The 13,800-nt window shown below is 47.0% G+C and overlaps 1 protein-coding gene across 1 annotated transcript; it reads right to left on the bottom strand.

Annotated features, from left to right (window-relative positions):
• Positions 1-515: 515 nt before the first annotated feature.
• On the bottom strand, positions 516-13,451 carry PLPBP (pyridoxal phosphate binding protein). The gene is made up of 8 exons (XM_030552148.1): positions 13,302-13,451; positions 11,344-11,451; positions 10,266-10,301; positions 9,424-9,499; positions 6,797-6,931; positions 5,498-5,640; positions 3,088-3,186; positions 516-2,216 (listed from the first exon to the last, which is right to left on the bottom strand). Exons 1-8 carry the CDS (start codon positions 13,398-13,400, stop codon positions 2,088-2,090), a joined length of 825 nt encoding a protein of 274 aa, XP_030408008.1. The 5' UTR covers positions 13,401-13,451; the 3' UTR covers positions 516-2,087.
• Between the last annotated feature and the right edge of the window lie 349 nt (positions 13,452-13,800).

Genomic DNA, 13,800 nt, shown 5'->3' with positions numbered 1-13,800 from the left:
TTATTGTTTGGAGTGGGGATGGGGAATCATTGGCTAATGCTCTCAATCATTTCTTCTGTTTCCCTTGCTTCTGCTTAAGGCCTGTTCCTTGCTCAGGTACTTCCTGTTCTGTACCAGCCTCCTCGTGGCTGGAGAGCACAAACACTTCCATACCTCTGGCTAGCCACTTTAGCCTAGGATTATTATGGATGTATCTGTACCCCACAGCCAAAAGGTACTAATATCCCTCTTAAACCAGATCTACAGAATTGGGGGACAGTGCCACCCAGAGGCACAGCGAGAGAACTACTCACCTCCTCATTTTGGTTGCTCTACGGTCTCAACCCTCGTTTATTTTTCCCTCTGATCAAGAAGCCCTTCCTCTTATGCAGGCAGGCAGGCCCTTTGCTTCAACTGTCTTTCAAAGCAAACCCCTCCTCCAGGACAAGCTAGTCTTACTAAACATGAGCCCCATGTTATGCAGACGTCTTGCATGGCAACTAGCAACTGTCCCCCAGCGTTCATCCAAAACACTGGAACATAAAAATAACATCTTTAATAGCTTTGTCATTGGCACAGATGGTATTCAAATTCACAACTGTTTTATTAACATACTATTATCAAACACCACCCTTTGCAGCTCTGACGAGGGCCGTTCGAACTGCATGCAGTGTTGAAGCTATGTAACATGACAGGCTGATTCAAGAGTGTGTTCTTTTCGGTTACATTTAGAAGATAAAACCCACGGCTGATTTAACCAAACACACGCACACAGAGAGAAGCCTTTTGCCATGAAAAGCAGGAACTGCTACTGGTGACTACGGTCTCCTCATTCTTGCAACAGACAAGACCCTGAAGCCGACTGTCAAAATGCAAGTTACAAAACAGATCTGCTGTAAACACTGTCAGTGAAACTATGTGCTGCGAGCCAGGATGAAACAGCTACTGTGATGGAACAGCTTCCTCCTTCTTGCTTTTAGAAAGAGCAGAGGTCAGAGCCAATGAAGAAGTGAATTTAAAGATTTGGGAACTATATTACAGCATCTGCGCAGTGGCAATACAACTGATTTCATGTACATCTGGAAGTAATGGGGTAATAATACTTCGCATTTCAGCAGCACCTTTCCTCCAAGGGGTTCAAAAACATTACAAACAAGCAAGCCTCACAATCCTCCATGTGAGGTAGGTCAGTATTATTAACCCCATTTTACAGATGGGGAAACTGAGGCACAGTGGTTAAGTGGCTTGCCTAAGATCACATAGCAAGCCAATGGCAGAGCCAGGAGTCTGAGACACACAGTTCCCTGCTCTAGCCAGTAGAGCACACTGCAACTGGACTTATCGAGTAGCATGTAAATAACTCACAACAGTTTACAAGGGGAAAAGATTAAAGGCTTAAAAGACGCCTACAAAGACAGGAGATATGTCATCAGTGGTAAGAGTTAGCCATGCCAGTCTGGAGAAGACAAATCCAACCTCTGGTCAGCCAAGCCAGCACACTCGCACCTTCCAATTTATGTGTCAAAAGCAGCGTGCCATTGACTTGCACTAGCAACTGTGTTATGTCCGTTCTAACAACGAACAGAGGAGTAAATATTCTCTTCAGTGTCAATACTGTTAAGTAGCTTCGACTTAGGCATATTGTAACTATTGAGCCACGTACCTTCTCACTCGAGATGAGTGGGTATTTAGAGATGCCTCTGACAATATTAAAACTGGCTAACCAGAAGTTAGTTCTCTGTCAGGTAAACCACGCCTCATATTAAAAATATAATCACAAACTGCTGGAGATGCCTTTTGCTCATTAATAACTCAATTCTAGTGCTTAATCGGTTTATCCAATATAGTTATCCAAGAGTGATTGTTCTTAAAAGTAGCTAAGACACTGAAGTCATTTTCAATCACAAGTTTTCTTGTTTGTGGGTTAAAAAAAAAAAATATCTAGTTTCTACTCACATACAATAATCGTTATAGGTTCTGAGACCTCTGGTCTATTACCAGATAGTTCCCCTCGCTAGCATGACAAGCTGTCACTACGGAGGGAGGTGAAAGTGCATAGTTAAGTCTGCCTGGTGTCCTGTAGTTTTGAGCATCTTTCCTCTTTCCATTTAGTGCTCTTGCACAGCCAAGGTCTCCACGTTGCTTTTAGAGTCACTGGCATTGGCTGGTTTGTTGGAGTAGTCCCGCTCTCCAAAAATAATGTTTCCAATCCGGACGTTTGTGGATCCAACCTCAATCTGTAGAGAGAAGAGGGAACAAAACAGCCCTCACACACTGGGGCTCAGTACAAAGTTGTCCCACAGCCCATTAGCCCCATCAGTAACCCAGCTTGGGGCTTAACCACTAGGACACACAAGAATGCACATTTTCTCTATTCCCACATGCAATATCTGCTCTACATTTGGCTTTCAAAGTGCCCTTTTGATCATTTACTCCAGTAGTAAGCCATAGTGCAAGAGGTATCCCAAAGTGCAACAAGTTAGCAAACAAGCTAGCCGTATTCCCATGCTAGCCCTGTGTTTGCCTGCTTTAGAACAAAAGAAGAGAGGAGGGATGGTCCAGCATTTAGGGTGCTAGCATAGGACTTGGCAACCTCAGGTTCAACTTCTTGCTCTGCCACAGTTGCCCTGGGAGACCTTGGGCAAGTCACTTCGACTCTGTGTCCCACTGTACAATGGGGATAATAGTACTGCCCTGCCGCACAAGGGTGTTGTGAGGAGAAATACATTAACGACTGGGAAGGGCTCAGACACCCCAGGGATGGGGTCCGTGTAAGTACCTTAGATACATAGGGTGTGTCCTTAATAGAACCAGTGCTCAAAGTCACACTAATGTGGAAGTCACTGGAGCAAGCCTTACTCTGGGAAGAGTCGTGACAAATGGGGGAAGCTATCAAACAGAGAGATCAATGATGACCCAGTTCTAGGCTTACAGTTAAGTTCAGCTGTGCGCCTCAGGAGACTTAGCTTCTGAATCTCAGTGCAGGATGGGCTGCAAGGTCTGGCTGTTTGATCACTGTCCTGTGCTGTCACTATCTCTAGAGGGAGGTGGTATCAGTGGGATGACTGCTACCTTAGATCTGGGGTGGCCCAAGGAAACCAAACTTACTGCATGCTGATAGTCTGTGGACATGCCCATACTCAGCTCAACTTTCTCAATGGGGATATTTAGCTTTTCGCATACATCCTGTCGCAAGGATATCAACACCTAAGAGAGGAAACAAGGGGCAGATTACATATTGCTCAACAGTTACACTAAATGCTTTTCAGAGTGTCCTGGAACAAGCTTTAGGTTCTTATTCGGAGATTCCCTCCATCTGGCTGCAGTTCCCATTCTCCCTGTTCTCAAGGACTCGTGCCCATTTTTAAGTTCCCTCGTGAGTTTTTGGAAATGTACAATGCAGCTTATCAATAGGCCACATTAGCGACAATACACACAGAAGCCTTCACATCCTCTAAAGGGATACAGGTGTCCCAGCAGTGTGCCTGGAGCAGACCTAATTCAGTGCAGCGATAGGACCTTACGCTACTTGGCCTCAGACACACGTCCCTCAAAGCAGAAAACAGCAAAGGGAAGTTGTGGTTGAAGCTTCGCCAGAAGGCAGATCTGTCTGATCAGGCGATTCAGTGCATTTCCTCAGCAATCTTCAGGAGATGGGCTCCTATGAATGTCCTGAATATAGGCTCCGGAGAGGACCGGTGTGATTATGCAAAGGACCAGGCTGTTGTAAGTTATACTTCCTTGTAAGTCCCTGAGTTGGACAACACTGACACCATTGAACCTCCAGGGATAAGAGTGCATCAGCATTTCCAAGCACTGTTGCCAGGGTTTTATACCCTGACGGCAAAGCTTCCCTCCAAGGTAAAATTGTGCTAACCTGCATTTTAGAACTAGAAGTCAGGAACTCCCACACTCTCATCCCAGCACTGATGCCGATGGCCTCTGCAGCCACAAACAAGTCACTAACCTCTAGGTCACTTAGTTTCTTTTTATGGAATAGGGGACAATACTATTTACTTACCTCAGAGGATATTGTCTTCAAAGTGCTCTGCAAACCAAGAATGGTCTAGAAATGCCAAGTATTAAGGAGTGAACACTGGAGCAAGTTGAAGACTATTTTCATTTGGAGCTTTACTGTCATATTTTGAACATAAGCTCTTTGGAGCAGGGACTGTCTGTGTCAGGCTAATACATTGCCTCACAGATAGGTGCTGATCCCTGACAGAAGTCTTTAGACACTACCACAATACAAACACCAACCAACAATTCACCTCCTTCCAATACCCAGGAAAGGTTTGTAGAACACTTCATTAGTTACCAAATGGAAGTGACACTCAGTAAGTGTAGCTACTGACAGTTACGGATGTTTTCTATATCGTAATTAAATGAGAGTTTGTTAGAGAGGTATCTGCCTCAGAAAAGGGAAACTATTTGTTCTGATACAAGGTGTGACCTATGCAACCCAAAAGCCTCTTCCTGATCCTAACAAGGCCTGGTCTACACCTAAAACTTAGATCGACTTTGCAAAGTCACTCAGGGGCTTGAAAAAATTGACACTTCTGGAAGGGGTGGATTTACTTCAGTGATGGAAAACCCACCTCCGTCGCTGCAGCGTTTGCGCTACAGCTGCGTAACTGCCGCTGTGCCACTGTAGCACTTGTAGTATAGACGTACTAGAAATCTTTGCAGCATAAGGTTGTGATCACACATGGTGGAGCGGCCTTTTAAGGGAACTGGGTTTAGCTGCAGCTATGTCTAATCATGCATCACCCAGGCAATAGGTCCTAGGCCAGGAATCAGGCATAGCCTGCAGATCACCTGGTCCTAAAATGAAAGGCCAGCAAGCAGCTCAGTTAGAAGAGGCCCCTGCAGGAGATGCAGGGACTTGGGGAAAGCCCCCTTTCAGGTCCTTTCCCCACCAGGTAAGTGGAAGACTCTGCTGGAGACATCTCCTGTCTACACAGGACAGAGGCAGAATCCCTCTGAGGAAGAGGCTCAAGGAGATGCCATGCAGCCAAACCTGGGGATCTGTTCTGATTTTGAAAATTAAACCCATTCCTGAAGAAAGGGACTGAAATTCTGCCACCGGTGGGAGTTCTGACACTACAGCTGGGGAGCTGGTCACACTGGCTTACAGTCACGCTACTGTAAGAATGCATCTCCCAGCAGGCCGTTCTGCAGTCAGCCTTCTCAACTGGAAGAGCTAAGCAACAGCAGCCCTTAACTGGCCGTTTTGTAACTCGATGCTGCACCTCTCTCAACCTGCTGCTATGTACCCGCTTCCTTGCCTCACTGCAGAAGAGATGTCACAATCTCCGTCAGTTGGGTTCATGGGAGCTGTACTTCCCCTTATGAATAGTACGGGGGTGGTCTGTTTAGCTCTGCACACATTTAGCTCTGTTCTCCACAAGCCCTAGCCAGGATTACTGTCAGACGGGCTAAACTGTGGTCCCAGGCAATGGGAATCTTGCCACTGATTTCCAGTGAGTCCAAAGACTTGGCCCCAGTTAAGTCTTACCTGGAAGTCAGGATTTGGTCCCTTACTGAGGTCATGTCCAAAGCTGCCAATTGTCATCAGGCCCACAAACTCCAGGCTTGGACACTCCTTGATTATATGCTCCACTGTTCCCACTATTTCTCCAGGTGGGAGACCATGCTTACCTGAAAAAGAAGGCATATACCGCAATGGTGAAACAGCCACACACGCCAAACTCCAGATCGAGTTCCCTGCTCAGAGTCAGAGGCTGCCTAGGTATGGTTTCCACTTTGTCGTAATTTAGCCCACCAAAAATCTATGGCTTACAGCAGTATCAAACCAGACACTGGGGCTCTCACAAATGGAGCACAGAGTGGTACAGCCACTTGCAGCCCTCAAGAGCTGTGGAGCATCTGGGATGGTCTAGTGGTTTTAGAGCATTGAAAAGTCTCCTATGCATTCTCCTTAGCACTGCCACCTTGGGCACTTTGACCACTTACTTCACCTGATGTAGGAGCAGCACTCAGAAAGTCTGCAATACAAAAAAACTATCGATGTTAAAAGAAAATCAACCTTGAAAGAGATGGTGACAGTGCCTTGTTTACTCTGTTCTCTGCAACACCTCCGCTGTGCTTTTGAATATGAGCCCTTGTCTACACTTAAGTTTTGCTGGTATAACTACACTGGCAAACCCTACTGGTGCAGACATGCAGTTATACCACGAAAAGAGTGCCTTTCATTATAGCTTATTCTGGGTCAGTGAATGAAATAAGGCGAACTGGCAAAAGCACTTTTTGCTGCTATAAAATCCTCTATGACAGGGCTTTTGCCTGCGTAGATGATTTGTTAAAAATCACACCCCAGCGGACTGTAGCTATGCTGGTAAAAACTTAAGTGGAGACCTGGCCTAAAAATGCATGTATATGTCCTGTGACATAGCTCCTTGATTTCTGTTAGGCAAGCTAGGCTGCCGTCCTGTGCCCCCACGTTTCCGATGACATTTGAAACATACATTTTGGTTGCTGCACAACTGAGGCCAGGCCAACGTGAGGAATAGCATTAACTGCTCTGGTGATGCCGGCAAACGACACCCAAGCCTTGCTTTTCTTGTTTCCCTGCAGGATTTACCACCTCCCCAATTTCTCAGTAATAATGGAGGTTTTTTAACTGAGCTATTCAGACTGGAAAGAAATACTCCATTTTAAAACACTGAAGGCAGGTTGAATTTCAGACCTAGAGTAGCTCTTTAAATACACAGGTTAGTCTAACCCAGCTATATTGTACCCATTAACAGTGCTAACAGAACATGAATGTCATTAGCTCAAGTGTCCAATAACTTACTATCTTCTCCACTTGTCTTAACTTGCACCATGATTTTTAACCTCTGCGATGACCCTTTTTTCTGCCACGAGCTGTTCACTTTGTCTGCCAGTTTCACAGAATCCACCGTTTCCACCATAAACAGATTGGGGACAGCTAGGGAGAAATAAGGCAGATTTGAAGGCATTTCTGTTGGCAAAAGCACAAACAACTGTAGCTGGAACACCGTCTGCCTCCACTGGCAATAGCCTCTTGTTAACTGTCGCCAGGACCTCCCAAGTCCCAATCCCGGATTCAATACATGCCTTGGGAAAAGTCTTTTCACCTCTGGATCTCAGTTTCCCTATCCATAAAATGAACTGAACAGTACCGCCCTCCCTCACACGGGCTGCGAGGATCAGTCTGTGTTTGCACAGCACATTGAGAACGTACAGCCCTCTAGGAGCTAAATGCAAAATGGCACCCAACTTGATGGTACAAATGTAAGGGGCAGAGATAGAGAGAAATTTTGGTTGCAAACCAAATGAAATAGTTGAAAATCTCTGTTAAGGAAAGAAACGGATCGAAAGAAAATTTAACCTGCCACAGTGCTTTGTAAAACCTTAAAGCTGCAGGTGTCTCATGCAGTGCAGGAAGCATTTAGCTTAAAGTTCTATTTACACTCCCGGAGCTTACTGTATTTTTCTTGCCTTGCTCTTTGTTACCAAGGCCATTTGTACGAGGAACATGGTAGTTGTTCTTTGGATCATCTGCTCCTGCTGTTTACTCCCTGCTTGAAGTCATAAGCCTCCCTCTGGGAAGCAGCAGGGGCAGAGGAACAAACATGCACACAGGCATCAGTAACAGAGATACAGAAACAGAATGATCTTGTCACCAGGTTTCCATGAGGCTTCAATCATTCTTTAGCGCCATACACCAAAGACAGACTTTAGACTTTGCACAGCACGTTCAGTGCGCTACACTGTGCCTTCGCCGTGAAACACACAGACTATGTTAGGCCAATTTAGCAGATGTGGCAGTTCAGCTTGACTACTTGCTACAAATGGCACATACCAAAATATCCCTCCGTTGTGTGACATCATCTCCCCCATTCTTAGAAGGGGTCACAGTGACCCAGCACAGAGAGAGCTTGGGCTGTAGAAGAGCTAAGTAAACAACAAAAATTCATGATATACTATTCCGTACTGGATTCAAGAATTGCCAGATGGGATTGGACCACAGCCCCATCCCAGTTCAGGATCCTGTCTTCCACAATAGCCAGTGTCAGCTGCAACAAGCCTGCAGTGAGTAGGTATGAGAGTCTACTCCCCAGGAAGCTTACTCCTCACCCCCAACAGAAGTTGGTGCACACCCAAGAGGTTTTACAGCCCTTCCAAAACTCAGAGTTGGGTCCGCAAAAGCCCTAGTGTAGATGCAGTAATACCAGACGAGGAGTGTTTTTCTGATCTAGGCCTTGTCTACACTACAGAGTTTTGTCAACAAAATAGTGGAGGTGTATATGCTCCTCCCACCGATGTAACTCCCCTGCTATGCGGACATAATAAAACCACCTCAATAAGAGGGGTAGGGCTTATGTCGGTGTAGTTAGGGCAATGCAGGGCTGCTGGCTGTTATCCTTGTCAATTTGGAGCCATGAAATTGACAAAAAAGCCAGCTCAAAGCTGGGCTGCTGCCCCGTCTTCACTCCAAGCCAGATTGCTACCCAGGCTCCTGGCTTGGGCTGCCGGCTGGGCTCCCCACTCCTCCTGTCCTCCAGGAGCACGGCGGCCAGCCGAACTCCGCATGTGGATCTCCCCACTAGAGGCGAGAAGCCCTGGGTGGCTGGCTGGCTCCTCACCCCCACTGCTGGCTGGGAGCTGGAAGGCAAGAAGCCCCAGAGGCAGCTGGGTTCCTGGTGTGGAGCTGAGAGCCCTGGAGCTCTCTGCCCCCACACACTGCCCCTCTTCAGTCAGGAGGGTAGTGTGGACAGCAGCCACTACAGTAATTACTCCAGTGGCTGTAAGGTTGACCTAACATAGGTCAACTTATCTTTGTAGTATGGATGTAGCCACAGCTTATTTTCTTGGGTAATAGATATATCAGAAGAACCAGCCATTGGTATGTATGAACTGCATCTATACTAGAAGGGTTTGCTGTATAGCTGTACCACCCAAAAGTTTCTAGTGTAGCCAAGGCTTCATTTACGCACTTTTGAAAGTTTTACCTTTAAAATCTCAGAACAGTCCCATTATCCATGCACCTGTCTAGTCTTTTTTAGTCTTGCTAGGCTCTTGGTCTTTGATGGCTTGCGGATATGAGTTCCACAGGCTGCGTTTTATTTTAGCGTATGTCAAAATTCATGAACACAAAGGAATTCTCTCTTGTAGTCAGAGGCGAATATCAGAGATACCAAAGTCATATTCCCCCAACTAAGGGCTCCCAACCTCCTGTGAAGCAAAAGTATCACAGAGCTGTTTTGAATTGCCTCCAGCCAGCAGTGGACTATGGCAAGGGATAACAGCAGACAGAAGTAAAAGTAAAACATGAAGCCAGGACCATGCTTTCTTGGCCTGTAATCAACTGCACTAATGGGTTAATCAAGCAAGTTATGACGTAGGAACAATTTGTGCCCCGGGACACTGAGCATAAAGAAGTTAAATTAAGTTTACCAATCAGTTTGTTGACATTATTCCTCTGCAGATGGCCTATAAAATGCCATTTAATTTCTGGACACAAAGACAGAATCTGAGAACAGAGAGGAAGAGAGTTAATCAAGTTTGAACTGCAATTTTTTCACCAACCAAAAAGCATGTGGGCCTGTTTGTGCTTAGGGAAAAAAGAAAAATCTTCAGGCACCTCTTTCTGTAATTTACTGAGGGAAGTTTGGCTCAGATAGTGCTTCTGGTGCAAGTGAGGTTGGTTCCTGTGGGGAGGACTAAGGGAATAGAATGTTATGCAAAGTGTGGGCAAAAAAATAACCATAAAACAATGTGGTTTTTTAAAAGCAAGTCATTATCACTGGTCTTTAAAACCTGAGAACAGCCTGTATCTCCTATGGCAGAGACCGCTATTGCAGGGGTTCTCAAACTGGGGGTCGGGACCCCCGGGGGTCATGAGGTTATTATATGGGGGGTCATGAGCTGTCAATCTCCACTCCAAACCCCGCTTTGCCTCCAGCATTTATAATAGTGTTAAATACATTAAAAAGTGTTTTTAATTTATAAAGGGGGATCACACTCAGAGTCTTGCTATGTGAAAGGGGTCACCAGTAAAAAAGTTTGAGAGCCACAGCACTATTGGCAATATAGGGGCCACACGCAAGCCTCACGACTAACTCTGCTCATTGACAGGAGCTTCAAGAATTCCAACAAACAGACCTGAAGCTAAGGACACCCCACTCTCCTTCAGCCTCCACCTTGATTCCTTAAATGAAACATAGATGGAACGTCTGCCAAGTGGTAAAGATACTTTGGGGGTGACAGAAAGACTATATAAAAAACAGTATACTTACTTTGGAGTCTGATGCCTTTTCTAGTAACTCTTGAACCTGAGTGAATTAAAGACATCCTTTCATTAAAACTACATCAGGCACTTCTCCATTTTCTGCTGGAAGAGCAGAGGTACTGTGCCGGAACCAGCGTTCCTGGGACACACCATACAACTATACCAGCAAATACACGACTATGGACTTTCCATGGAGTGTCTATGGGGATGATGGTGAGATGGGGACAGCTCTCTCCTCTGTAGCACCCAGTAATGCTAATGGATTGGCATCACGAGCAGAACATACTACATGGAGTATAACACAGACAAGCACCACTCGGCTGAGAGTCTGGCATTTGGTAGAAGACGACTGAAATTAGGTAGTGCGCTTTTACTTGTACTGCCACTTTGAACAGCATTCAAATACAGAGTACTTTTTCTCACTACTTTACCAAGAATGCACATCTGGATTTTTTCCCCCTTCTCTACCTGGCCACAAGCTAGCATCCTTGCTCAGCCAGAGGTCAGCTAAAAGTGCTGTTATCTGGTACAGAAATATTAAAGTTTCAGGCACTGCTTATAACTCTTCCTTCTTTACCCTGCTGGCTGGGGTTTAATTGCAAAAACAGAACAGGATGTAAGCAAAGGAGCCAGCCACGAAATACCGCAGCCCAGAATTATGGCTTGCTGGATAAAATACCCAGTTACTCCCCTTTCCGTTACGTCCTGCTGTCTAGAATGAAACTATAGCATTTGTCAAGAAATTAGAAGACAAGAATTCATACAGTGCTGGTTAAACAACCTTAAAATAAAGAAAAATGCTTCAGTCCACAAAAGAAAACCTAATTACGGATTTGAAGCGGAGTCCGCTTTTACTAGTCACCCAGTGGCTAAAGCTTAAGGGTTCACCACAAGAGAGCGAATGCTTGTCAGACAGTTTCTGAAAGGCATGCTATAATTCAGGATCAGCTTCCTGGGCCAGATGCTGGATTTCAGTGGGTGAAATTCTATGGCCCGTACCATACAGTATGCTTGACTATATCCCAACAGTCTCTTCTGGCCTTAAAGCCTACGAAATAATGGGAGAAAGGTGGGGAGGCACTTACGTAGTTTTCTCCAAAACTGCGTTGCCCTTGATTGTAGGCTTCTATAACCATGTCTACAGGTTTGGTTTTACTGACAGCCACGAGTCGAGGCTGTACAGCAGGGAGACTCTGTCAAAGGAAGCAGTTGTGAGAAGTCAGTGGCATGAATACCAGGACCAAACCTCAGCTGAGAGGGCTATTCAGCATCTAATGGAATAAGAGTTATCCTCATGGCAAGCTACTTAAAATAACAGCCCCTTCTCTCTCCAAAAGCCTGTATTCTAGACCAGCGTGCTCTGTAGTGCAGGAGGTGCCACAATATGCCACTAAGGAGAAGAGTTTAACTGTCTTGATGAGGATTTCTTCCACTTGGGGTCATAAGGGCCATGCTGGCAAGATGCTCTAAGGGCTCTTCTACACATGCAAGACATACCAAATAAGGTAGAGTATGAATTTAAAGCAGAGTAATTATTCTTGACTAACAACATGGGGCTGCTCTTATTCCAACTGCTCTTATTCCAACGTGGAATAAACTAATCTGGAATAAGAGCATCCACAGATGGACTCAGTCAGAAACAGCTCCCCATGTAGATGAGGTCCAGCAATCTTAACTGACAATTTGGCCACAACTACACTGAGAAAAAGCATCATGTTAGAAGATGTATTAACTTGTTTAACGTGACTTTGCACCTTATGTAGACAAGGACAATGTTTTTCCAAAAACCAGCCTAGGGTTAAATGGTTAACCCTAGGCGGCTCATAAGGTTTAGCTACAACCAGCTAGTCATTAACCACATCTGTCCTTGTCCATATTAAGTACAAAATCATGTTCAACATGTCAGTTAATATGTTGTTTCCCCAGTGGTGTGACCCTACAGAAACTTTTGACATACTTTTTACAGCTAATTCCCTACAAACATTTCTTGACTTCTTGCCCAGTGGGGCATGTACTTCAGGAGAGTGAGAAATCCTCAGTGTAGAAAAAGCAGGGCCTTCTCTCAAGCTCTATGTTATGCCACTCAAGCAGCCAGAGCCAGACTTAATTTGACAGCTGGGAGAAATATATCTGGATGCTTAGATAAATTATGCTACCAGAATCCCTCAGGGAAGGCAAAAAACACCCTGATTTTTCCTTCCATTAGATACAACACAAAAATACATGGGCTGAGATAATCCCTCCTGTCGCCCATGCTTTTAGAAGCAGGAGAGAGAGACGATTAGTAGCCCAGTGCTGGCGGGGGTGGGAGATTTTCAGAAGGTAATGAGGAGCACGTCTTGGGGATGGAAGGAGGACAGCAGCCCCTAAAGCAGCTGGGGTGCTCTGGTTGAGTGCACGAGACCCCCATACGTGAGACTCATAGGATTTGGGGGGAATGATAAAAGCCAGACCAATCGTTTCAACTGAGGGGAAGGGAAGAAAAAAACCCAGCCAGCTGAGGGAGGGGAGAGATCCTCTGCAGCCACCTAACCTACCCCCTTTTGTCCTCCCCACTGTAAACACTCCTTCTGCAATAACTCCCCAGCAACCAGCCAGTCCCAAACCCCTCCTAGGCTAGGACAACCCAGTCATGCCTTAGCACCCGCCTCCCACCAGCCTTCACCCAGAAATTCACCCTACCACACGCAGCCAGCGGGTGAGGGTGCTGGTGGGGAGGGAGAGGACCTGCTTCCCAGTGCTGGGGGACCCCTGGGATGGGGTAGGGGGCTTGTTCCCCAGTGTTGGGGGAGAGGCCCTGCTCCCCAGTGCTAGGGTCCCCCTGGGGTGGGGCAGGGGTGAGCTTATTCCTCAGTGTTGGGGACCCAGCGGATGGGGGGTGCCCTCCTGGGGTGGGGGGGGCTTATTCCCCAGTATTGGGGGCCCAGCAGATGCGGGTGCTGGGGTGGGGGGAAGAGGCCCTGCTCCTGGTGCTGGGGGGCTCATAGGGCGGGGGCCCCAGCGAGTAGGGATGTGCATCGAGCGAGGCCCCACCCCCTCTTACCTGGGGCCGCCTGGCCACCGCCTGCTGCATCCGCTCCGTTACCGCCCTGAGCGCCCGACCCAGCCCTTCGCCGGCTGCCATCCCTGCTCTCCACCACATCCCCCGCCGGGCAGCCGCCCCCAACCCGACTTCCGCCACACCCGCTAGCCCCCCTTAACTCAGCCAATCGGCGCGCGCTCTCCAACCCATCTCGCCAATGGCTGAAGGAGGTGGGGCCGCGGAAGCGAGGCTGCGCCCTGAGAGTGGCCGCGCGCAACGGCCATTTTGGGAAGGTCGACCATGCTGAAGGCTAAGCACCTCCCAGGAGAGGCAGCCTGCTAGTGCCCATGCACACTGCAAAGCGGGGCTGGCCCAGCGCTGGGGTGCTGTGTGCGTGTCGTGCAGCGGGTGCATTGCTTGGACTACAGTCAGCTGCGGGCAGGGCCAAAAGCTTACAAGCAGCCACATCAAATGCCAACCGTTAATGAGAATGATGCAATAGGTGTAATACAAGTATTGG

This window comes from Gopherus evgoodei, chromosome 2 (assembly GCF_007399415.2).
Source record: "Gopherus evgoodei ecotype Sinaloan lineage chromosome 2, rGopEvg1_v1.p, whole genome shotgun sequence".
NCBI classification, from domain to species: domain Eukaryota; kingdom Metazoa; phylum Chordata; order Testudines; family Testudinidae; genus Gopherus; species Gopherus evgoodei.
Note: the sequence above shows the minus strand (reverse complement) of the source record. Positions and strands in the feature narration are given on the sequence as shown.

Bases quoted from the DNA above. Each gene is read 5' to 3' on its own strand.
- PLPBP (XM_030552148.1), bottom strand. From the start codon at position 13,400: ATGTGGTGGAGAGCAGGGATGGCAGCCGGCGAAGGGCTGGGTCGGGCG. The intron at 11,452-13,301 runs GTAAGAGGGGGT...TTCCTTTGACAG, and splicing joins CGGTGGCCAGGCGGCCCCAG to AGTCTCCCTGCTGTACAGCC. The intron at 10,302-11,343 runs GTAAGTGCCTCC...TAATTCACTCAG, and splicing joins GCAGTTTTGGAGAAAACTAC to GTTCAAGAGTTACTAGAAAA.